Source organism: Pinus tabuliformis, chromosome 8 (assembly GCF_031772625.1).
Source record: "Pinus tabuliformis cultivar Carrire ecotype Pingquan chromosome 8, CPIR1, whole genome shotgun sequence".
NCBI lineage: Eukaryota > Viridiplantae > Streptophyta > Pinopsida > Pinales > Pinaceae > Pinus > Pinus tabuliformis.
This window is the reverse complement of record NC_142294.1, coordinates 1714105933-1714133563: the sequence shown is the minus strand read 5'-3', so window position 1 is coordinate 1714133563 and position 27631 is coordinate 1714105933. Positions and strand designations below refer to the sequence as shown.

Genomic DNA, 27631 nt, shown 5'->3' with positions numbered 1-27631 from the left:
AAGTGTTAAAGTAGAACTCATGACTGTTATGCTCTGCTTTTAAGTTTGTTTAATTTCAATGTTTTCTACTGTTTAAGGAGAATTCAAAGTTAATGTTTGCTCTCCTTAGCTCCTCACCTGTCATTCCTGACCATTCACCTCAATCAAAGGCATCAATATTGTCTCCTACCTCGCCCCAAAGAACCCCCTGCAGAAACAGTGTCCAATCCCCGCACCCAAAATTGCCATCCCCTCAATTTGCCACCAAAAACCCAAAAACCCCAAATCAACCCTTTTGATCAGTTTACTAGCCTAAAATCAGTGTTACCCTATTGGTCATCTCATCCATTGAAGATCTCACCGAGATAGACCGGAGAGAGCTCTCTCCCGCCCCGTAGGGCTAGCTACGAGGCGAAGTGGTTTGATGTTGCCTTCAGGTTTACCTTTCTCAGCCTGAGGTGAAATTTCAAGAGCTAACATACCCCATTACTATTGTAGTTGTATCCCTTATTAATATTGTTGTGCCCCTATTGTCCCCATATTTTTATTATTGTGCCCCATAGAATCCCTCTATTGTTATTTTTGTGGCTTTATATTATTATTGTTAGGTCGACTGGGTTATGTTGTGACTCCTTAGACTCCTATATATAGAAAAGAGGTTTTGTCATTTGAATCATCCAAGAATTGTTCATTTATGTAATGTAAAGGAGGTTTCCCCCTCGAAGAGGCTAAATTCTAAGGCATTGATCTATCCATTCTATCTTTTTTTGAGCTGGTTTCATAACATTTGGTATCAGAGCTTTGGATTCTAGGGTTTCACTGCTCCAAATAGGTGATCGTGGCATTTTCGCTATAACTTTTTTTCTACGACGTTTCAGAAGCTAAAAAAAAAACCCATTTGAGAAGAAATCGCACTGAACCTCGGGTCCAAATTTCAGAGCTTTTCGCGCTATATTTGCGGAGATATGATTTGAAGAAGTTGGTCTTTTTGCAGACTCCTGAATTACATTCCAAACAGGTGACCTGGGGAAAATCGTCATAACTTTCTCTCTGAGCATCGGATTGAAATTTCGTAAGAAGGTACAAAAAGAGGACGGACTGTAGTTTCTTGTATATATTTTTCAGAGAAAAAGGTCGAAACAGTGACTCGTGGAACGTCGTACAAGTTCGCACTACTGAACTAGTCTATAATCAAGTCACTGTGGGAGATTTGGCATAACTCTTCCTTGGAGAATCCAATTTGGATCAGACTGGTGGCATTGGAAAGAGGACATAGAGGACTACTGTAGGTCGCAATTTTAGAATTGGATGATCTGAAATTACAGAGATACATCAAAGGCAATATCGAGCTCCTACAAAGTGAAAAAAGATGTGTAGATTTTTAAATTTTTTTTCTTAAGTTTGGTTTGAAAAATTATTTTGAAGAATTCAAAGGGCATAGTAGAGCATTATTATCGGTAACTGATGCCCCGAGGAAAGAAAATGCAAACACCTAGTAAGAAACCTGAAAGCCCTAGCATGACTCATGAAGAAGAGGAAGAAATGCTACATGATATATCAAAATTACAAGACCAAGTGCAACAAATGTCACTCTCACAAAAGCTAACAGAAGCTAAGATAAATGGCGTGGAATCTAAGATAAAGGGCGTGGAAGCTAGGATGAATGGCATGGAAGCTAAGATGGACGATTTGAAGACAGGCATGGAAGATTTGAAGACAGATTTGACAAAGTTTCTACAAGAAATACTTACTAATGGTGAAAGGGTAGTAAATGAAACTCATGATGAGAACAAAAGAAATGTTAATCATGATTTCATAGACTTTAATGTTGGACCGAAGACTCACCATATTCCAAAAATCGATATGAGGAAGTTTGATAGCAAGGATCCCGCAACATGGATATTACAAATGGACCAATTTTTCGATATCAATAATGTGCAAAACACACAAAAGGTACGTATTGCAACTTTATATTTGGAACCAAATCAGTTTGTATGGTATCAATGGCTTTGCTCTCGTAAACAAATTATCACTTGGGCAATTTTTATGGAAGAATTGACAGTACATTATGAGGATACAAAAAACAACACTTTTTTTAGCCAATTGATAAGTCTCAAACAAAAGGGTTCAATAATGGATCACATTGAGGAGTTCCAAAAATTGAACATAAGGGTAAAAAATATTTCAGAGGAGCATAGGATTGATGTGTTTATAGGGACTTTAAAGGATAATATCCAACATGATGTTCGCCTTTGGGAACCTGATTCATTAGAAAAGGCATTCAGGTTAACAAGAAAAATGGAAAGAAAAATTATGCCAACCAAGAAGCATACCACTCACAACTATGAAGATGGAAGTGTTGTTGTCCCTAGTCTTCCACAACCTATAAGGTTGACACCACAACAATTGGAAGAAAAAAAAGCAAAAGGGTTTTTTTACAGTTGTGATAGCAAATACACTAAAGGTCATAAGTGTGCTGAGAAGAAATTATTCTACATCGATTGCGAAGAGTAAGAAGAAAATGATCAAGAAAGGTCAAAAGAAGAGGATATACTACAGGAACAAAGCCTAGATAAAGAAGAAATGAATCCGATGATATCTTGTAATACATTGGCTGGAATTACCACTCCTCAAACCATCAAGATAGAAGGACATATCAAGAAGAAGAAGGTAATAGTGTTGATTGATTCAGGAAATAACCACAATTTTATTCATTGTAAGATAGCAAAAGAATTGAATTGCTTCCTATATCCAGCACCAGAGTGTCAAGTGATGGTTGCAAATGGAGGAACGATAAATTGCTCTGGAAAGTGCCATAATATCAAGCTATCCATGGGAGAATATGTATTGAATAGCCCAATGCTTTCCATTCCAATGGGAGGTGCTGATGTTGTACTAGGAGTCCAATGGATACAATCCTTGGGTACAATAGCTTTTAATTTTCAAGAAATTTTCATGAAATTTCCTGTGGAAGGGAAGGAAGTTGAATTAAGGGGTATTGTAGGGAAACCGGGAAAGATAATCAGCTCTAACGGTATGACAAAGCTTCTAAAAAAGGAACAAAGAGGTGTAATTGCACAATTATGTTCGCTATATGTTTCCACATTGGAATCATCTATTTCTCTAGATCTCCAAAAAGTCTTGGACAATCATTCCAAGGTATTTGAGACTCCCAAAGGTCTCCCACCTATTCGTGATCATGATCATGTTATTCATCTGATTCCAAGAAGTGTTCCTCCAAACATCAGGCTGTACAGATATCCCTATGCCCAAAAGAGTGAAATTGAACGTGTGGTTGCAGAAATGCTAGAGGCGGGTATAATTCAACCTAGTCAAAGTTCTTTCTTTGCTCCAGTAGTATTGGTGCACAAGAAGGATGGATTATGGCACGTGTCCGGATTATAGGGAATATCAACAAGCTCACTATTAAAGATAAGTTTCCCATTCCTGTCATTGGTGAATTACTGGATGAATTGCATGGATCAATTTACTTCACTAAGTTGGATCTTCGTTCAAGATATCATCAAATCAGAATGAAGACTGAAGACATTCCAAAAACAACATTTAGAACTCATGAGGGTCATTATGAATTTTTGGTCATGCCTTTTGGCCTTACCAATGCACCTTCTACATTTCAAGGTTTGATGAATTCCATTTTTAAACCCTTCCTTAGAAAAATTGTGTTAGTATTTTTTGATGATATACTAATCTACAGCAAGTCTTGGAAGGATCATGTTGAACATGTTGACAGGGTGCTACAACTATTGGAGGAGAAACAATTATATGAAAAAAGATCCAAATGCTTCTTTGGAGTACAAGAGGTGGAATATCTGGGTCATATTGTATCTTATGAAGGATTTAAGGTAGACTAGCAAAATTAAAGCCATTAAGGAATGAAAAATCCCCACATCCATAAAGCATCTGCAAGGATTTCTCGGGTTGACAGGGTATTATCAGAAGTCTGTTAAGAATTATGGGAGAATAGCAGCACCTCTAACAACATTATTGAAGAAAGATGCATTTTCATGGACTCCAGAAGCAACAAAGGCCTTCGAACATCTTAAAGAGGCAATGTGCCAAGCACCGGTCTTAGCTACACCGGACTTCACAAAAACCTTTATTGTGGAATGTGATGCTTCAGGAAATGGAATTGGTGTTGTTTTAATGCAAGATGAAAGATCCATTGCTTTTGAAAATCTTCCAATCAAGGGAAAGTTTTTACACAAAGCTATTTATGAGAAAGAAATGTTGGCAATACTCGATGCACTTAAGAAATGGCGACCCTACCTAATGGGAAGACACTTCAAGGTAAAAACGGATCATGATAGCCTTAAACACTTTTTAAAACAAAGATTATCCTCTGAAGAGCAACAAAAGTGGGTCACAAAGATGTTGAGTTATGATTTTGAAATCATCTACAAAAAAGGGAAGCAAAATGTGGTGGCAGATGCACTGTCAAGAAAGGATGAGGATGTGGAAGCATTGTTGTGCGCCATTTCTATTATCCAACCAGATTGGATAAACGAAGCAAGGGAGGAATGGAAGAATGATGAAGAAGTGTGGGCACTTATTCGAAAGTTACAACAAGATTCCAGTACATCTGATACATTTAGCTGGCAAAATGATTTGTTATGGTACAAAGAGTGCTTATACCTCTGTAAGAATTCCCAACTAAAACAAAAGATTCTTATGGAATTGCATACTTCTCCCTTAGGAGGGCACTCGTGATTTTTAAAAACTTACCACAAGGTTAAGAAGGATTTTTTTTGGGATGGCCTTAAATCGGATATTCAAAATTTTGTGGCGGAATGTTTGGTTTGCCAACAAAATAAAGTTGAAACAATTACGACACCGGGTCTATTACAACCTTTATCCATTCCAAGCCAACGTTGGGAGGAGGTTTCAATGGATTTTATCACAGGTTTACCCAAGTCTGAGGGAAAGAGTGTCATCATGGTGGTAGTTGATAGACTTACCAAGTATGCACATTTTTGTGCATTATCACATCCATTTAAAGCTAGTACAGTTTCTACTGCATTTATGGAAACAATTCAAAAGCTACATGGAAACCCAAAGATTATTGTAAGTGACAGAGATCCCATTTTCACTGGAAATTTTTTGACAGAATTATTTTCTTGTCTTGGTATTCAGTTAACTCATAGCTCATCTTATCATCCTCAATCTGATGGGCAAACTGAGATAGTAAACAAATGCTTGGAAGGATATCTTCGTTGCTTTGTATCTGATAAACAGACACAATGGGTCAAATGGTTGCCTCTCGCTGAATGGTGGTATAACACTTTCTTCCATAAAACAACAAAAATGACCCCATTTATGGCACTTTATGGATATCAGCCACCATCCATCACATCATATTTAAGAGAAAATTCTAAGGTTCAAGTAGTGGAACATCACATCGAACATCAACAACAAGTCCTCCAACTCTTAAAGGATAACCTCATGTTGGCACAGAATAGAATGAAACAACAGGCAGATCAACATCGCAGCGAAAGAAGTTTTGATGTAGGTGATTGGGTATTCCTACGGATACAACCATATAAGCAAATGTCCCTCAAGCAAGCTAAGAAGGATAATAAATTATCACCAAAGTATTATGGTCCGTACAAGGTGTTGCAAAAGATTGGTACTATGGCTTACAAATTGGAGCTTCCTGCAACTTCTCGATTGCACCCAATTTTCCATGTTTCATGTTTAAAGAAGGTTATAGGCGACAAGCTCCCAGTTCAAACAATATTGCCAGAACTTGACAAGGAAGGAAAAATTATATTGGAAACGGAAACAGTCACAGAAACAAGAAATCGACAGCTATGAAATCGATCAATTTCAGAGTATCTTATCAAGTGGAAGAACTTATCCGCTGAAGATTCCACATGGGAGGATGAAAATTTTATACAGAAGCATCCAGAACTACTCAAGCGTTGAGGACAACACTTTTTTGAAGGAGAGGGGCATGTTAGGTCCCAATAATACTAGTGATTACCCCATTCCTATTGTAGTTGTATCCCTTATTAATATTCTTGTGCCCCTATTGTCCCTATATTGTTATTACTGTGCCCCATAGAATCCCTCTATTGTTATTTTTGTGGCTTTATATTATTAATGTTAGGTTGGCTGGGTTATATTGTGACTCCTTAAAATCCTATATATAGAAAGAAGGTTTTGTCATTTGAATAATCCAAGAATTGTTCATTTATGTAATTTAAAGGAGGTTGCCCCCTCGAAGAGGCTGAATTCTAAGGCGTTGATCTATCCATTCTAATTTTTTTAGTTGGTTTCATAACATATTCTCACTACTACTTAGCTCACTCTAACACCTCTAAACTTTGTCTAACACTCCGTTTTCCACTCTCTTCGCGGGCTTACATTTATAGCATAATTACATAATTATGGATTATACTAAATCCATGATTTTCTCCATAATTCACTCAACTAATTCCTATTTGAGGATCTTGTAATCCCTAAGATTTCTACAAGATTTACACACATTAATTATCCATGATATTCTCACATAGTTGAGAATATTTCACAACTAAAAGCCTCACACATAGATTTCCACTCAATTTATACAAGATTCTTTAAAAATAACTAAAAACATCACCCCCCCAATTAACCAAATGAACAATAAATACTCTAAGCAAAATGCTCCTGCATCAGGCTCCCAATGTAGAAAAAATTCATAGACTCCTGTCTATGAGGTCTGTCACCTTTTTGTAGTAATGTGACAATTACAAGTCTGAATGACTTGCTATCTCCAAGTTTCCAAACTCTGTTTTGCTAATGGCCCTTCAGTGTTTCTTTTCCATGCTGATGTGTTTTTGTTCCTGTCATCCTTCTTTCTCCTGGTCTCCAAATTTTGAATGAGTCTCGAACTGGTTCACCATTTGCACCTATAGCTTTACTAGGTAACTCTGTCATGCTGAGATTAGTAAGAACTAAACTTGAAAGTTCACCATTATCATCACTCGAACTGTCAACCAAATTCTGCATATTATGCTCTAAGAGTAATTCCTCTTTGTTAATCACATCAACACAGTTGATGTTCTCTATGGTGTCCTTTCCTTCTTTTGTTACAGTTTCTCTGGTTTCAACTTCTTTGGCTTCTGTCTCTTCAGCTACTATTTCTTCCTCCAATTGAGCTGCAAACTCAACTTCATGGAATGAAAAGCAATCATCCCAATTTCCTTCAGGTTCACAAAAGATTTTTTTATCAGAACAATGGTCATTAGTTGTCTCTATAGCAACAAATTCCATACCTACATTCACAGACAAACTATCAGTTTTAAAAATATCAGACCTTTTGGTCTCTTTTGATGCTTCAAGCACCAAATTCCCAACATAGAATTTCTGGTTTTCAGCAAATCCTCTTAGATGTGACTCAATTCCTATGAGTCTTTCTTTCTCCAACAAAGAAATATGTATTTGTTCCAGTTTGTTCATCAACTTAGCATTCCATCCCTATTGCAATAGATTCCACTTGACCCGTTTCCTTATTCTCCATCCATATTTTCGGTCTTCATTCACTTTCTCTTGAAACCATTCCTGTAGTATATCTAACTTTGCTTTCATCTCTGCAATACTTATCCTACGCTCTTTATCACTCATCTGACATTTATTTGAACCTTTCCTAAGTTTCTCCATGTTCATCTTCACTAATTCTTCAAACTCAAATCAATAAAAGAAAATACTTTTACCTCAATCAAATTCTAAAACTGACTCCTCTGCTTTTTCCTTTGCTTCCGTTACGCCTCTGATTTTCCTTGTCATATGCTTTCTTTGTCTTACTAACAACTTTAACTTGTGAGTTGCAATCAACTTTTGCAGTAACAGGTCTCTTTTTTGCTACACATGCTTTTCTCCTCTAAGCTCAGTCTATTAGCATCTCTTTGGTTCTCTCTCCTTGGAACCATATGAGCACTCCTTGCTCTAGGCTGCTGCAAATCTTCTCACCTTCTTTTGCTGTTACTCTACACAACAATTATGAAGACTAACACTAACAAACCTGCAATATAATCATACTTCACGCATAATCTTTTCCTTCTCTGATACCAAAATGATGGGGTGAAATTGCATCGAGACACATATCGGGAATTTTAAATTAAATAAACCTTTGTTTAAATAAATTATCAGACCCCGACCTCTTTAGCGGAACTCAAAACAATATAAATTCTTGTTTAAACCTTCAAATTTCATTATTCTATTAAAATAGCCGAACTATTCAATTTACCCAGAATATGGCCAAAACTTCAATACCCATGGAATCGAAAAGAAATAAACCCCAGTTTATAACTTTCTCGAGTTCGATTCTTGAATTAACTCGCGCGCATCTTCACCACGCGATCACCGTTGGATCGCATCCCTTCACAACGAATGGCTATGATCAACTCGGACTTCAACTGGATTAAACCACAGTCGATAACTCATTGGCTCTGAAATTTATATTAACCCGCGTGCATTTTTCGACGCGACTACCGTCGGATCTGACTCCTTTAAACGAACGGCCCAGATTAACTGAGTTATTAACTCAGTTATATAAATGATTGTGTTTGATTTCAGAGTTAAACTTCAGCGCTTGTTAGCGCACGATATCCGTTAGATCTATGGATCTGTTGATCGAACGGTTTCCGCTCTTCTTCAGCGTTTCTCCACGAATTTATTGACTAACTCAATCTTATAACGTTTTGGGTCCGTTTCATGTGTTACGTTGCGTGCGCATTCACCAGCGAACACCGTCAATCTTCTCGTAATAGATCATCATTGATCCATCCTGTGATCAATGATAATTCATTTCTTCATTCAATCTCTGCCTGCATTCAATCGGCGATCAACAAAAACTAGTATTTAACAGAGGATTTAGCCTACAATTAAAGGATCAATGAAAGAAAATCACATGATAAAAGATCATGCAGAAACACGTTTTAACACACAAACTCCTTCATTCATAACAATATTTACATATATATTCAGAACATCTCGTGCTCTGATTTATTCTCACTACTACTTAGCTCACTCTAACACCTCTAAACTCTGTCTAACACTCTGTTTTCCACTCTCCTCGCAAGCTTACACTTATAACATAATTACATAATTATGGATTATATTAAATCCATGATTTTCTCCATAATTCACTCAACTAAGTCCTATTCGAGGATCTCGTAATCCCTAAGATTTCTGTGAGATTTACACACATTAATTATCCCTGATATTCTTACATAGTTGAGAATATTTCACAACTGAAAGCCTCACACATAGATTTCCATTCAATTTATACAAGATTCTTTAAAAATAACTAAAAATATCACACCCCTAATTAACCAAATGAACAATAAATACTCTGAGCAGGATACTCCTGCATCAGAATTTATCAAAACGATTTCTGGGTCTTGGAAATCTTATGTGCTTTAGTCTCTCCACCAATTTTCATGGCTAGAGCACATCCGATGCTACCACAAATCAATAGGAAGTTAGGGTTTTGGTAGGCTCCCGAATTACATCCTAAACATGTGACCTTGGGAAAATCGTCATAACTTTATCTCTGAGCATTGGATTGAAATTTCGTAAAAAGTTACAGAAAGGGGACAGACTGTAATTTTTTGTGTATCGTTTTCAAGTCCAAAGGTCGAAATGGTGACACGTGGCAGGTCGTACAAATCCGCTCTACTGAACTAGTCTATAATCAGGTCATCGTGGGAGATTTGGCATATCTCTTTCTTAAATAAACCAATATTGATCAGACTGGTCTGGTTAGAAAGAGGACTCAGAGGGCTACCACAAAACGCTATTTCAAACTTTGGAGATCTAAAATTACAGAGATACAAAAGATTCAATATCGATCTCCTACAAAGCGAAAAAAGGTGTGTAATTTTTTTTTTTTTTATTTTGCATAAGTTTGGTTTGAAAAAATAGTTTGAAGTGATTCAAAGGGCATAATGAGGCATAATTATCATTAATTGATGCCTCGAAGAAAGAAAATGGAAACACCTAGTAAGCAACCTGAAAGCTCTACCATGACTCATGAAGACAATGAAGAAATGCAACATGAGATATCAAATTTACGAGACCAAGTGCAACAATTTTTACTCTCACAAAAAGTAACAGAAGCTAAGATGGATGGTATAGAAGCAAAATTTAAAGGCAACATGGAAGATTTGACGATAGATTTGACAAAGTTGCTACAAGAATGCTTACTAATGGCGAAAAGGTAGTAAAGGAAACTCATGATGAGAACAAAAGAAATATTAATCATGATTTCATAGACTCTAATGTTGGATTGAAGACCCACCATGTTCCAAAGATCGATATGAAGAAGTTTGATGGCAAGGATCTCATAACATAGATACTACAAATGGAGCAATATTTCAATCTCAATAATGTGCAAAACACACAAAAGGTACGGATTGCAACTTTATATTTGGAACCAACTCAATTTGTATGGTATAGATGACTTTGCTCTCGTAAACAAATTGTCACTTGGGCATTTTTTACGGAAGAAATGATAACACATTATGAGGATTCAAAAAGCAACACTTTTTCAAGCCAATTGATAAGTCTCAAACAAAAGGGTTCAATGATGGAGCACATTGAGGACTTCCAAAAATTGAATATAAGGGTAAAAGATATTCCAGAGGAGCATTGGATTGATGTGTTCAAAGAGACTTTAAAGGATAACATTCAACATGAAGTTCGCCTTTGGGAACCTGATTCATTGGAGAAGGAATTCGGGTTGGCAAGAAAAAATAAAAGAAAAATTATGGCAACAAGGAAGCCTACCACTTACAACTGTAAAGATGAAAGTGTTGTTGCCCCTAACCTTTTACAACCTACAAGGTTGACACCACAACAATTGGAAGAAAAAAGAGCAAAAGGGCTTTGTTACAGTGGTGATAGCAAATACACTAAAGGTCATAAGTGTGTTGAAAATAAATTATTTTACATAGGTTGTGAAGATGAAGAAGAAAAAGAACAAGAAACATCAAAAGAAGAGAATATACACCAAGAACAAACCCTAGAGAAAGAAGAAATGAATCCAACCATATCTTGTAATGCATTGGCCGAAATTACCACTCCTCAAACTTTTAAGATAGAAGGACATATCAAGAAAAGGTACCCATAATTTTATTCATTATAAGATAGCGAAGGAATTGAATTGCTTCCTATTGTCGCACAAAGTGTCTAGGCATGGCGACAACGCTCAGAGTAAGGGTTGTCACGCTAATCCTTACTCACTCCGTTTAGACTCTCTCCTAGACAAATCAAGGGGGGTGGTCCCTAAGGTGAATGAATGAGAAAGGCATGTGGAACACAGGCTCTAGGAGACTTAAGTATGGACAACTTGACGAATGTAAATGAATCTTGATTAACTCAGATGAATAGATTAAGCGTTAATGTAACTAAGACACGACCACAAGATAGAAATGATTATAAACCAGTGCCTTTAACTTGAATTAATCAAAGACTAAATAAATGACAAGTCACCCAAAGCAATTTATAATGTGGCAAAGCGACGATCATAAACAATTAAACTTAAAATGCTCAAAACTTTAACATGCAAGTTAATCTAGCAAAATTATCTTTTTTCCAACAGTCAATATGATTTAAAACATTTATCGCATCTTGACCGTAGAAAAATCATGAGAATTGCATTTAATCACCAAATAACTCCAAAGAACTTTAAATTAGAATTTTAATTATTCCTTAGGAAATTAGTTGAATGACGAAATCAAAATATGGCAATAAATCAAAAGAGTTAATAAATTGAAATTTTAATGGGCCATAGGCCACATTAAAATTTTTAATGTGAAAATGTGAATCCATTTTTTAGTTTAATTCCTTACTCACCAGAATTTAGTTTTTTTAGGTTTTTTAAATGTTTAAGATTTTTAGAAATTTTCAGATTTTTTTTTAAAACATTATAGATTTTTAACATTCTTTAAATGCTTTAATTTTTAGGATTTTTTTAGATTTTAGAAAATTTTAAATTTTTAGAATTTTTTTAGATTTTTTAAAATGTTTTAGATTTTTAAATGTTTTTAATGAAAATAAAAATAAAAATAAAAAAATTTAAAATCACAAGTTAAAACAAAAAGTAAAAAAAATCAAATCAAATCATAAAAAGAATCGAAAATGTTAAATGAAACCTGAAACTTGAAAAAGAAAAAAAATATGCCTAACCCTAACTCCTAACTAAAATACAAATGAAATAAAAAAAAAAAGAACCTAACTAAACTAACCGAATCGCATTCATAGAAAAAATCGAACTGTTTATTTGTTGTCTGTGTAGGTTTGAAACTCGATGGCAGATGAGGAGACTGAGGGTATCGAGGGGAAGAATGCACGTAGGGAGATGGATGAAGGGTTGCGGACAGGCAGCGAGATCACACGCAGTAGGAGAGGAGGCAATATGTGGGCAGCGTTTGAAGGAATGCGGGTAAGGCTGCGGACAGGCAGGTTAGCGATGAAATTGCATAGAGAGGGAGCCGCAGAGAAGGAAGAGTGAGCGAGGGCAGAGGGTATGAGGAAACGCAGAGGGTAGTGCAAGTTGTGAAGAAGACTTAGGACATCAGATTGAGGGTTTGTTTGTAGATCGAGACAGCGGAAGGGGAAAGGATCAGAGCAGGGTTGAGATGCAGAAGATGGAGTTGCATTGAGCTAGGTTGCAGCGAGAGGATGAAGAAATCTGAGGCTGTGGGCAACGTAGGAGAGGGATCCGCAGGTTTCGAGTAGAGGATGAGGAGAAACCCCAAAACACAGACAGAGAGAAACCTAGCAAAAAATGCAGCAGAAAACTATAGCCGAAGAACCTAAGAAAAATTTCCATACAACCTTGATTAAAATATTATACTTCTGCTTTAGATTTATCAGTGAAACCCTTGTAAAAAAATTATTTCCAGATTTAAAAATTTAAAAACCCTTGGACTGCAAAAATTTGGATAGTATTCCTACAAAATGATTTTGATGAACCCCAGAGATCTAGATCTTACCCTCCAGGGCCTAGATCTGGACTCTACACAGATTCCTTCCTCAGATCTGTAGCTGCAAGGCAACGAAAAACACCCAAACGATATATACAATGATAAAACTAAAAGCCAAAGAAACCCAAGTTAGAAAACCAAAAATAAATTACAGATTTATGTACAAGAATGGCAGATCTATCAAATCTGGGGAGTGTGAGTCCAACTTTGCTCCTAGATCTGATAATTTAAGGCTCTCAACAACCAGATTTATCAATTTCGTACATAAAAAATGAATTTTTATTTTTATTTTAAAGGAGGTGCTTAGCTCGAAGCCCTTCATGCATCACCAGTAAAAATCTTATGATAAGCCCGAGATCAAATTAAGTTGGGCTCTTCAGAAAACACGGATTGGGAGTTGGTTGGTCCAACTAAAAACTTCCCCAAACGCCCGATGATCTAAAAATCAAGATTCTCTTGCAAAACTCAATCCAGCGATCAAAATAGAGCGAGAAAGTTAATAAAATTCAGACAAATAAAGATACTTGTTATTACATTGAAAATTTAAATAGTCACTTAAACCCCAACGACTGAGCAAGATACTTGTACTCAAATTACTCTTCAGAAGCTATTATCAATGGATAAAAAAAATTTACACATGAAAAACGATACATCATGCAGTATTTCCATGAAGAGTAACACCAACAAAGATTAATCCCAAAGTCTTTATTTATTATTCAAAAAAAAAGGAGAGCTTTTCGCTTATAGCACATGACTCAAAAGTCAGATGAATTGACTGATGAATGACTTCTTATTTAAAAATAAATCCTCCAACGGCTAGTTCGAGTAATCCTCATCAAACCAATCTCGATCGTTGATGAGGATCAAAATTTCTTTTAACCTCATCCGTTGAAATTTTAAATTCTTGAGGAAATTCGAATTTTTTAATTAAATGTATTTTAATTAATTCAAAAAGTAAATTTTGGGTTCATTAACAAGTGACTCATTTGAAAAGAACGCTGCTGCTCTTGAGGCGATTCAAAAATTCCTCCCGCGCTTGCCTGGTTCTACTACCCAGGCCCTGCTTGGCAGAGCTGCCGTCAACCCACTGCCTTCCTCTCTCCTGCGCGCTGCGCTATCACCCTCGGGCCTCCTGCCCGGTCCTGCGCTGGGGCCCATCCTCTGCCCTCGTCCCTTTTGAGCTGGCTTCTCAGTCTTGAATGGCTGGGAACGCCCCCCCCCCCTCCAGATCCAGAGAACCACGAAGAACTTTTCGCTTCATTGATCCCTGACAATGCTTCTACAAGAACTCGTCCCTCTGTCTCTAAGTTTATCAAGAAACTGGACGAAATCCCCGAAGTTTCTCTCCCTCCATCCTTGCCAAGGAAATCAGCAATCATCCTCGCTGAAAGAGGTCTCGTAGGACAGTTCACTAGTCTCTGGCCTTCTCCAAGATCAGTTCAAAAATGGGTGGAGCGCAACTGGAATGCAATGACCCAAGGGAAAATAGCCATCAGATTTTGTGGAAGGGGCTATTACACATTCATCTTTGAAACAAAAGAGGACAGGAATCTCATATTCAGAAACGGCCCCTACTTTATGGATTCAAGAGGCCTCTATCTGAACAGATGGACACCAGACTTCGATCCGGAAATGGACATCCCAAATGCAGTTCCGGTTTGGGTCCGCCTTCCACATCTGCCGCTCCATTGTTGGGGGGATGAATCAGTAAAGGCAATAGGGAACACAGTCGGCAAATATATCGACAGATCTGAGCCAAGGGAGAACATGCATGCGTGCGCCAGGATTTGCGTAGAAGTAGATCTCGGGAAAGGCCTGCCGGAAGCTATCAAGATCAAGGTCGATCAATGGACGCACATCCAACAGCTGGACTACGAGCAACTACCCTTCAAATGCAAGGTATGTCACGAATATGGACATTTCGCAAATAGATGTAGCAAGTCAAAATTAAATGAATCCACTGAAAATGAAGAATCTTCGGACGGCCACTGGGAACAAGTAAAAAAGAAAAAATCTTCCTCTTATCAAGGGCCTAGCTCTAAGCCCTCTCCGGAAACCCTCCCCCCTCCCCCTCCTCCCCCCTTAGCTCAGCTCCCTCCTTTCCCTCCACCTCCAACCCCTTTGAATCCTTGGAAGTTGAAGACCCCTCTTCCCCTCCCCCTTCCCCCCGCGACAACTCATTAGCTGTCATCTCCCCGCCCTCGATCCCTCTGTCCTCCCCTCCACCAACAATAGAGAGAATACTCACCAGAAATAAACTGAAAGAAACTAGTCTTCCCTCAGATCCCCCAAGAAAGGCAGGTAGAAAGTCAAATAAAGAACTTCGAGATGAGGCAGCAGTGAAAGAGATGGCTACTGGAGCACAGCAACCAATGGACTCCTATCTAGATAGGCAAAAAGGAAGTGGGGAAAAAACAAAGGAGAGGAGCGGGACTCATCCAAAATCTGTTAAATGATGAATCTGGTCTCTTGGAACTGTAGGGGGATGGGCTCCTCAAAAATAAATGTAGCCTGTGACTTAATAAATCAGGAGCAGCCAGACTTCGTCCTCATCCAGGAGACCAAAATCTCAGACCAAGAAATTCAAAAACAAGTCAAAAGATTCAAAAATTTTGAAGGTTACTCAATAGGTTTAGAGGGTGCCTCAGGAGGCATAGGAACACTCTGGAACAAGAATAAATGGGCTCACATCAACCTCCAATCTTGCAATTGGTGGATAGGAACAGAACTCAGAAACAAATTCTCTCAAGAAGTTTTCAACATCTACGCTCCAAACCATTATCGGGATAAAGCAACCTGCTGGAATTCACTATCCTTAGACTTACAGTCCTCTCACGACAGGAGCATAATTCTGGGAGGAGACTTGAATCTAATAAGAAATGTGGATAAAAAGCTTGGAGGAAACTTTCACACGGATCCTTCAAGAGAGGCGCTGGAGGCTATAATCCAGACCCATAATCTCATTGACATACCCCCCTTCAACGGGAAATATACATGGAGTAACAAAAGAACAGGTTGCCACAATATCAAAGAGAGGTTAGATAGATTTTTCATGCAGGAAAGAATCGCAACAAGCTTCTCTTCCATTAAGAGTAAAATTATTCAAGCTTTAGCCTCTGATCACAAACCTGTGGTGATGAATATGGAAAAAGGGAGAAACTTGGGGCCTCTCCCCTTCAAATATAATAAAATCTGAGATTTTGAAGAAGATTTTCGTTCCCTCATACAAAAACAGTGGGCAAAGGAAGTATTGGGATTGCCTCATTACATCTGGGAAACCAAATTAAAATCCCTAAGAGTAGTCATTAAACAATGGGCTAAGGAAAACGCAGCAACGGAGAAGAGGAAAAAGCGGATCTGCATACGCAGATGGAGCAGTGGAACAAAGAAAAGGAGAACAACCAATTCACAAATGAAGATATAATCCATGAAAATGAAATGTACAGGGAGCTATATAGACAAAATAGAGCTGAGGAAGAGGAACAAAGGCAGAAATCGAGGTGCTTGTGGTTGAGGGCTGGAGACAAAAATACCTCTTTCTTCCATAACAACATAAAGCTCAGGCGCGCCGGAAATCAGATAGATAAAATAGAGGCAGAAGGGAAAGAGTTCAGTGACCAAGAAGAAATTAAAGAGGCAGCTTTCAATCACTTTAAATCTCTTCTTACAGCAGTCCCTCAGCAGTCGGACAGCTCTGACTTTCTCAGCGCTGTAGAGAGTAAAATCTCAGACTCTCAAAACAGAGATCTGGATCAGGATGTCACAGAAGAGGAAATCAGATCGGCAACTTTTAGTATGCAACAGGATAAGGCCCCGGGCCCTGATGGATTTACGGTGGCCTTTTACCGAAATCATTGGGACACAATCAAAAAAGACTTTGTGCGGATGGTTAAAAATGTCTTTAAAAATCACAAGATGGGAGAAAACACAAAATCCTCACACCTTGCTCTCATCCCTAAGGACGTTAACCCTCGTTCCTTTGACCGCTTCCGGCCAATTTCCCTCTGTAATGTCTCCTACAAGATCGTCACCAAAATTCTTGCCAATATGCTCAAAAAGCTCCTCCCTCATTTAATCTCAGAGAACCAAGGGGGATTTGTTCCCCACAGGCAAATCATAGATAATGTCATACTTATTCAAGAGGCAATCCACAGCAGCATCAGCAGGAAGGAATGAGGCATGATAATCAAACTTGACATGGCAAACGCTTTTGATAGAGTCGACCACCACTTCCTATCAGCAGTCCTCAAAAAATTCGGGATCTTAAAATTTTTTATAAACCTCATCTCTGGATGCATCTCCAATCCTTGGACTGCTCCTCTGATTAATGGCCGCCCAAGCAGGTATTTTAGAAGCACCAGGGGATTGAGGCAAGGCTGCCCTCTCTCTCCCTTCTTATACATCATTATGGCGGAAACTCTGAGCATCCACTTAGAAAAACTCCGCAAGCAAAAAGAGATCACTGGAATTGGTATAGAAAGAGGGACTAAAGAGATTAATCACTCGCTCTTTGCGGATGATACCCTTCTCATTGGGGGAGCCTCAAGCCTAATGGCAAAAAGATTCAAGAAAGTCTTGGATGCCTTTCTAGCTGCCTCAGGAGGGATGCTGAATAATAAAAAATGCAAGATCTATACCTGGAATGTCTCTGACCAAATCAGGCAAAGAATCTCCTTGATACTGGACATTCCAGTGCAAAGGAATTGGAGTTACTTCTCTTATCTAGGTCTGCCTTTAGCCAAAGAAACAGTCAAGGCTGAGATCTGGGCCAAACATATAGAAAAGATGAGAGGTCTCCTTCAAAGTTGGGGAGTTTCTTGGCTAAATCTGGCTGGTAGAACGACCCTTATAAAGGCTATCCTCTCTGCTCTCCCCATCTACCAGTATGCGGTCACTTTGGCTCCCGCTAGTATACATAAGCACATGGAACTATTAATGAGAAGTTTCCTCTAGCAGGGGGGAAAGCAAGAATCTAAAAAATTTAGCCTTGTCAAATGGGATCAAGTCATTCTTCCCTATGATAAAGGTGGTCTAGCCATTAAAATCCCGAGCCTCTCCAACCGTGCTATGGGCTTTAATTTGGAGAATTCTCATTGGCAAAGGCTCCTGGTGGGTGGAGGTTTTGAAAAGGAAATACCTTAATGGACCAAATTCTAATCTCCTTTCCGAAACAATAGCTGAAAGATCTTGCACCTCTGTTTGGAAGCTCATTAAAAAAGTCCTCCCACAGTTCAGAGAGAACATTTCCAAAGTGCCTGGAAGCGGCAAGGAGGTCAATATTTGGACTGATAGAATCATGGGCGCCAAACCAAGAAACCTCCTCCAAAATCTCAGGCCTCTGCAAATTTGGATGGAAGCTAAAAATTTAACCTCCTTGTACGATATTTCAATATGGGACCAAAACATCTGGCAGGGCTGGAAGGACCTTCAAATTCCCAATGAACTCAGAGATCTATGGCTCAATCTTAAGGTCTCCCTCACAGGCGCTGCTCCCACCAACATAGGGGCTGAAGATAGGTATATCTGGGAGCCAAGCGGAGGGAAATTCACTGTCAAAGATGGTTACAAATTTCTCCAGGCATCCACTTCAACAGCCAAATGGAACCTCTTCACAACTGTATGGAAATCAGAGTGCATACCAAAGGTCAAACACTTCAATTGGACTCTCCTCAAAGGAAAGGTGCTTACAGCTGAAAACCTAAGGAAAAGAGGGATCTTGGGGCCATCAATATGTTGCTTCTGTCGCGCTGAGGAGGAGAGTAGTCACCATCTATTCTTCCACTGCCCCCTCGCCCAAAGCTGCTGGACTCAGATTGTCAGACCAATGGAAATTGAAGAGACTTTTGATCAGCTATCCTCTCTTCAAAAAAACTGGGTAAAATGTTACCCTTTTCCTAAGAAAGGTAAAAACAACATCATCCGTTTGTGGAAATGCATCCCAGCTACTCTTAGTTGGCAAATCTGGTTAGCTAGGAATAACTGTATTTTCAATAACAAGAAGCCCAATCCTGCCCGTATACTGGCAAAAACAACAGCGCTCATATCTGAAACAATAAGTGCAAACTTGGTCGCTCCTCCAGATCAATCAAGCTGGCACAAAGAAGAGATGGAATGGTACAACAAATTCTGCATCAACTACAGCAACAACCAACTAGCTCACCCCAAAGCATGCACGAGAAGAATACACTGGAAGCTCAGAGGCACAAAGGAAGAAGTAAGTCAATGGATTCTAGACCAGAATCGCCCCACTTTGCATTTCGACGGTGCCTCCAAAAATAACCCGGGGGAAGCTGGAGCAGGGGGTATCATAAAGGACAGTCAAGGCAAAACTCTTGTAAGCTATGAATGGGGATTGGGCCAAATGTCCAACAATATGGCAGAAGCTTACAGCCTCTACTTAGGCACCATCATCCTGAACCGGCTGAGAATTAGGAATCCAATCATATTGGGAGACTCGGCCATCGTTATTGCAGCTATGGTGTCGGGGACAGAATTTAAAAAAGAGGCCCTTAATAATGTAAAGCTCAGGATTGCGGATAACATCAAAGAAATGGGGGACACGACCTTCAAACATGTCCTAAGAGACAACAACACAGAAGCGGATCACTATGCCACTAAGGCATCCAACAGACAGATCGGTCAAGTTAGGGAAAATGACTCCATATATGAAAAACCAATCCCGTAGTCGGCTTAGCTGCCTGTCAAACTCTCTGACCAGTCATATCAGCATATTCCCGACCTTTTGTCTAATCATTCCCCACATCTCCTCTTGTGATCTCTGGCCAAACTCAGTCAAGTCGCACGCAGCCTGTCATGTCTTGAACTACGATCCTCCCTTCTCCATGTTTACCACTCATTCATTCTGGACCGATCACAGGATCTCGATCTCCCAGTTTTCTCGTGACTCTCTCACGCAGAATTTAGGTAGGAGTCTTTTCAAAATCTCCATAGACTGCTACAAAGATTTTAAGTCTGATCCTAATCCTGGCCAGACCATCGAGTTCACGTCGTACTCTCTGCTCGCTCACCCTTCCACTCCGCTTTATATATCCATTAACCCTTCTCTCTACGAGCACATCAGAAACACGTTCTTATACTTGCAGGAGAGTAAAGGTCCTATATTTGGCAATCAGCTCAAGAAGTTCTGCAACAAGCGAGGCCGCCAACAGTTCAACACAGTTGTGAGATCGTCTTCTAAAGCTTCCAGGGGTGTCTTTAGCAGTCTCCAAGCTTGGAAGTTCGCCATCTGCTCGGTTGTTCTTCACCTGCACGATAGTTTGGTAAATCTCAGTGCCTGGTCTTTCCTTTTATGCGTGGTTTCTTCCCTGGTCTGTTCCCTCTTCTTGGCATTTCCCTCATTCTCTTCCGGTCTCCCTCTCCTTCTTTTCTACCCCAGTCCCTTCTCCCTGTTCCTGCACTGCATCCCCTTCCCCAATCGCTCCCCAGATATGGCTGAGATTCCGGAAAACAGAGCGCATGATGAGAATCCGGAAAACAGATAGCAACCCGAGAACCCTCTGGACAGAGTGATTGCCAATAGCAATTGCATGTTATGTAAAGCCCATTGCTTTATGATAGCAAGGTTTGTCAAACATTTCAATGAGCTCAAAGAGGACTTTCAGGCAGATAGCAGATCAAAGAGAAAGAAGTTGGAAAAACAAAAAGCAGAGATAGAAAGCCTAAAGGAAAAATGTAACCACATGGAGGAGGCAATCGCCCACACCAAATCTATCACTCAGAGTATGCAAGTTGAGACTTCAACTAGAGCAAGTGTCAAGAAAGAACCTCAGATTGATGACTCTGTCAATCAGCTTTAGCAATCTACCTAATGACTAGCAAATTTTGTCTTCTCACAGGTCTGTTTGTAAGGCTATACAGCCGTTTTCTTTTTCAATCTGTGCTACTCAAGTTTTCCTATAAGAAGTCAGGGTCTGCAAACCCCTTTTGGACTTCTCCTTATCTATTTCTACCTACATATGTAACATGACTTGGTTCCTAGCAGTTTTTATAATATATAAGTACCCGATCATGTTAAAAAGAAAAAGTAAATTTTGAATTAATTTCCTCAAAATTTTGATTTTGACTTAATCCCAAGGACCAAAGGCTTAAAATTTATCAAAATAATAATTTTACCTTAGTCCTTGGAGCTTTTAAATTTTGATTTTTAAGGACCAACGAATTTTGTTTTTGGAGAATTAAATTTACCTAGGACCTAGAATTAATTAAATTTTTGGCTTAGAATTGTAATTAATTTTGGAAAAAAAATTTAATTAATTAACCTATGAGGGGATAAATTATTTTTCCAACCCTCAAGACACTTTACATCATGATTTTCATATTTTTTACATCTCAAGGGGAAAATCCATTTGTAAAAGACCCTCACAAACTACTCATTTCTGCGACAAAAATATAATCCAGCAGACCAAACAATTTGTAATAAAATAACATAACTAAATAGTTAGGATTATTCCCAAATCACTTTTACATAGACTCGATCTAGAACACTAGGACTCCCTTAAGATCCTAGTGACAAAATCCATTCCGGCTTTGGGGTAAGACTGAAGAAAAACTTTGCCGACCATCCGAGAATGGATTGGTGAGACAAAAAACCTCCCAGAATGTAGATCATCACCAGAAGAATGGGTTTACCTAGGTAATTACATACACGACACTGATCTGCTGAGATTATTTACATCATATACATGCAGAATGGGTTTACATTATAAAATCTTGGTCAAACTGATAATGATGGTTGAACAACACGGACACATCGATCGGGCGCTATCCCTTTTGTGAGAAAGGGGGTGTACTACAATGGGTCGTTGACACATAGTGGTCAACACTTCCTATATGCAGCACCAGAGTATCAAGTGATGGTTGCAAATGGAGGAACCATAAATTGCTCTGGAAAGTGCCATAATATCAAGCTATCCATGGGAGAATATGTATTGAATAGCCTAATGCTTTTCATTCCAATGGGAGGTGTTGATGTTGTACTGTGAGTCCAATGGCTACAATCTTTGGGTACAATAGCTTTTAATTTTCAAAAACTTTTCTTGATTTTTTTTTTGAAGGAAAGGAAGTTGAATTAAGGGGTATTGCAGGGAAACCAGGAAAGATAATTAGCTCTAATAGCATGATAAAGCTTCTAAAGAAAGAACTACGAGGCCTAATTGCACAATTATGTTCGCTAGAGGTTCCCACATCGAAACCATCTATTTCTCCAAATCTCCACAATATCTTGGACAATCATTCCAAGGTATTTGAGACTCCCAAAGGTCTCCCACCTAGTCATGATCATGATCATGCTATTCATTTGATTCCAGGAAGTGTTCCTCCAAACATTAGGCCTTACAGATATCCCTATGCCCAAAAGAGTGAAATTGAACGTATGGTTGCAGAAATGTTAGAGGCTAGTATAATTCAACCTAGTCAAAGTTCTTTCTCTGCTCTAGTAGTATTGGTGCACAAGAAGGATGGATCATGGCGCATGTGTTCGGATTATAGGGAGCTCAACAAGCTCACTACTAAAAATAAATTTCCCATTCATGACATTGATGAATTATTGGATGAATTGCATGGATCAATTTACTTAACCAGGTTTGATCTTCGTTCAGGATATTATCAAATTAGAATGAAGACTGAAGACATTCTGAAAACAACATTTAGAACTCATGAGGGTCATTATGAATTTTTGGTCATGCCTTTTGGCCTTACCAATGCACCTTCTACATTTCAAGGTTTGATGAATTCCATTTTCAAACCCTTCCTTAGAAAATGTGTGTTAGTATTTTTTGATGATATACTAATCTACAACAAGTCTTGGAAAGATCATGTTCAACATGTTGATAGGGTGCTCAAACTATTGGAGGAGAAACAATTATATGCAAAAAGCTCCAAATGTTTCTTTTGAGTACAAGAGGTGGAATATCTTGGTCATATTGTATCTCATTAAGGTGTTAAGGTAGACCCTAGCAAAATTAAAGCCATTAAGAAATGGAAAATCCCCACATCCATAAAACATCTGCGAGGATTTCTCATGTTGACATGATATTATCGCAAGTTTGTTAAGAATCATGGGAGAATAACAGCACCTCTAACAACATTATTGAAGAAAGATGCATTTTCATGGACTCTAGAAGCAACAAAGGCCTTTGAACATCTTAAAAAGGCAATGTGCCAAGCACCGGTCTTAGCTACGCCGAACTTCACAAAAGCCTTTATTGTGGAATGTGATGTCTCAGGAAATGGAATTGGTGTTGTTTTAATGCAAGAAGAATAAATTTAGCTTTACAAGGAATGCACTAAACTATAGGATATCACAAATTAACAAAAATGGGTAAGGAATTGAAAGAGAGCATTAGTATATAAATCCTAGATCAAAAATAGTGCTACCCACTAACTCTCTGAACACCCCAGCTTAAGAAATACTTGGTGATGAGAATCATGTTGGAAACCAATTGAGGAATGGGGGGCGCTATGTTGTCTAACAATCCCCTCACGGGTCTATGATGTCTAACAATTCCATAATTGGCATGAGGCTACAAGTACCAAGTGACGAGTCTATAATTGGTACTATTAGAAGTAAGTTCTTTATTTGTTAGAGATGTGACAATTAATGAAGAAACATGATGAGACATGTTTAGCCCACATAGATTGTACAACACAAAAGCCCTCAAGGAGTCAAATGAATCTCTAAGTAGGTAATTGTATCAACCACAAGTCTCATAATAGAGAGAGAATTTGAAGATGAAACGATCTTCACATTTAAATTCCATTAGGGGAATTTAAGGTAAAAAATAAGTCTCAAAATAAAAAATATATTACCAAAAATCAAATTTCAAGGAACCAATAGGATTCAAGATGATGTGTTATCGAGGTACATCTATTTTGGAGGGAAAAGAAGAAAACTACCATTCTTATCCTATTTTATAATCATCTTCTTATAGGTTTACTCAAATGTCAAATTTGGGGACTCATTGGATGTAAAATAAAATTATGCATCCAACAAGCACCCTCTCCACATACTTCTGAGTAAACCCACAGTAAGAAAATTGAAAACAGATGAAAGACGTGTTTCTTTCAACATTTTTTCATTTATTTTCAATTTTTCTCTGTGTGGGTCTACTCACAAGTGTGCAAAGTTGGTGCTCGTTGGATGCAAAATTTAATTCCACATCCATTGAGGGCCTACATCTCACATTTGAGTAAACATATAATGAGATAAGTCGAAAATACAATAAACAATGTAGCTTTCTTTACTTTCCTTTAAAAAACATGACTTTTATTTTGTTATGTTAACTATTATTTTATTATTTTCTTGACGAGACCCATTTTAAAATTTAAACCTTAAAATTCCCCTAATACAACATACAATACCCAAAATGTGATGTTTACTCAAATGATTATCTATCTCTATAGGCTTCTGGTAACAAGCATCTTCCACTACGCGGGGGCGATGACGCTGAACCCTAGCTGCCTTTGCCCCCGGTTTCGAGCCTCTACATCTTGGTCGGGATTCGATGGTTTTTGTTGCTGCAAACAGTGCAAGTTGGTCGTGCACTGGCTTCTCTTTTGCTGAGTTTGGAGTGTTGAGGGAACATGGGCATGGAGGTCCTGGCCGACATTGTTCTTGTTTCGTGCCGCTGCAACTTGGTTGGGTGTCCTGGGGCTTCTGAAGGCTGTTGTGGAAGATTGGTGGCAGTTTGTTTATTTTCTGGTTCGTCTGATACAGGAGGAGAGTTTGAGGGGGCGGGGGAGGAGTGGCTACCCTGGCAGCGTTTTTCCCCATTTCGTGCCTCTCTTTATTGTCTGGGCTTCTAGGGTTTGAGCTTACCTGTCACGGATTCTTTTCTCAGGAATCTTCATTTTTGCCTGTGGTGGTTTGGTGCCGGGTCTGAGCTGTTCGTGGACTAGTTGGTCTACACTAGCGCTCTCTTGGGGCTGCACCACTGCTTTTTATTTGTTGTGTTTTGTAGTGGGTATGGGGTTTCTCTATTACCCTCTACAGGACTGCTCCGGGGCTCATTTTTTGGGCAGACTGTGATCGGTTTATGCAGGGTTTTGGCTATCTGGCTTTGGCGGGCATATGTGCCTATCACGGTTTTTCCGATAATGTATTTTTCCCCTTTGGGGTTTCTGGGCACCTATTTCTGCAGGATTGTTGGGGTTTTCATACCTGTTTTTTTGTCTTTTTCCCTAAAGACTGTTCTTCGGGCTTTTTCACGGATACTCCATTTGGAGTATTGAACTGTAAGTGGCTCTTCCCACTATTTTACATATGCTTTTTGCATCTACAACATGTAATTTTATGAAATCAATGAAAATTACACTTTTTCTCCCCCGAATAAAAAAAAATATATATAAAAAAAAAGAGATTATCTATCTCTATACGTAATTAATGAAAACAAACCTACAATTATACCAATCAAACTCTTAAGCTACAAGTTAGCCACACCAATGAGAAGGCTTGGAGTTAAGGGCTCCCTTAACTTGATCTAAATGAATTTCAAATAAGCTTTATAATCTTCTACCTTATACTTGTTTTAACACCCTTTCTCGTGAGACAAGCAGCATTTATGAAGAACTCTAAAGCAAAGAGCTTTTAAATGTTCAAATTTAGTTGTTAGAGAAGACAAGTAACCTTGACATATTGACTAGCCTCAACACCTTTGACTAACAACTTCATACAGAGTTAGTGAGTAAAAGACAAATATAAGTAAAATTAAGAAAGAATATATATATATATATATATATATATAATCTTATTCTATAAAATGATGCTAGTATTAGTCAATGGAATTTTCTTTAATTGGATATCTTATGAAAGAACTCGTCCCTAAGACTATTAGTATGTTGATAAAAATATTTATTTCCATGCTCCCAATGCAATCAATTATATTCACTTTTACTAAGAACCCTAGGTGTTTGGAAACAAACTAGAAGCTTTGTGTATGGATGTTTCCACATCCCGTAGCCCGTAATCATGGTGAATGTCATGCTTAATTTAAATCAAATGAGAAAATATTACATTGGCATGTAAAAATACACTATACGTATGTTGATCTTACCAAGAAATTGAGCATGCTCACAACTTTGTCACCTGGTTTGAAATCCTTTACCCCTGGACCACTTTGAACAACCTCACCCGTAACATCTGTAACTGTATAAATGCAATGCCAAATTTATCATTTCCAAAGGCGTTGCCGGTCACATATATGTTTACATAGTTTCATTAGCATAGAAATAAGTTAAAATGACAAGAACCACTTTGGTTAAGATCTATTTCATCAGCATAGAAATAAGTCAGAATGGCTAGAACCATTTTGTTTAGATCCAAGGAAAGAGGAAACAAAATTGATTTCACAAAAATATGTGGCTAGGCAATCCCTGTTAAAAACAACAAAGTAGCGTGCATGGTATTTGTAAAGGATAAAATAATATATTCATAATGTGACTTGAATATCTAAAACTTAACAATAATACATTCCTTTCACTTTTCTCTGGTGGGAAATTGTGTATCTCAAACCATTAGAAACTAGCATTGAGTGAAATACTATAGTTACAATGAGGGTGTAAGAGAGATGATTGTAGGCTATATCGAAGTTCAATTTACAACGATAGATGAGGCAAGGGCACAGATTTAGGGGATATCGAAGGTCACTTTGTGATGTTAGGAGAGGCAAGGGGAGTTAGTTGATAGGCCAATAAAATGGCATGTAAGTTCTGAATGGCCTCTATTTTTCTAGGTGTGTAAATATTCAAAATTCAAATCAATAAAAAGGCCATGTAAGTTTATCTATGCTTCAGATTCCTAAGTTTTTATTAGATAAGAACAAGCGAGCACATGATGTTAGTGAATGAATGCAATACAAACTTCAAAGAATAACATTGATCATTTATTTCAAAAATTTATGAGACATATTTTGCCCTTGTTATTGATCAAATTTAATGATAAATGTGCTACTTGAGCAATACATTGGTTCTTATTCCAAATTTGTAGTATTATGCAATAATAAAAGGATGTTAACTCTCTCCCAAAGTCACATGACATAGTGAACCTAGAAATGGAGGATATGGAATATGACTATCTGACACGTGACATGGCAACCCTGAAAAAATATATATATAACAAATTAGTGAATTTCATTTTATGTGGACAATTTGATATATATTTTTATTTAATATATATATAACAAATTAGTAAATTACACAGAGAATGAAATATAAACATATTCAATTTAGAAACTAAAACATTTATATGATATGTTACAAATTCAATTATACATACAACTAGTACTACATTAATGATAATCAATTGAGAAATACACAAGAAATTAAAACCTTAACAACTGTTTTCTTATTAAGTCATCAAAATCAAAATGTATTATATAGATACTAACTCACTAAGTCACTGCTACTATAAGTGGGAATGCCAATTGCAAATACAAAACAAGGTAGATACTAGAATCGTAGATCAAGATGGAGAAAGCTCATATTGTTAAAGTTCTTGGTAGCTTCTGAAGGTCTTTTACATGATCTAGGTGTCTTCGCATGTAGAAGATGGTTGATTGTCTCTTTATGTCCCTTGTTGGAGGCGTAGGTTATTTATGACTATTTTCCTAAGTCTAACTTAGGAAAAGTACAATAATTGAAGTCAATTA

At 38.0% G+C, this 27631-nt stretch overlaps 1 protein-coding gene across 6 annotated transcripts in view; it reads right to left on the bottom strand.

Moving 5' to 3' along the window:
• LOC149242876 (UV-B-induced protein At3g17800, chloroplastic-like) overlaps window positions 1-27631 on the bottom strand; it is a 307875-nt gene that overhangs the window by 203200 nt on the left and 77044 nt on the right. For all 6 annotated transcript variants that reach the window (XM_089374382.1, XM_089374381.1, XM_089374379.1 and 3 more), the window contains one exon: window positions 26039-26130. In XM_089374382.1, the coding sequence (XP_089230508.1) occupies window positions 26039-26130 (92 nt within the window). The remainder of the gene's footprint in view (window positions 1-26038; window positions 26131-27631) is intronic.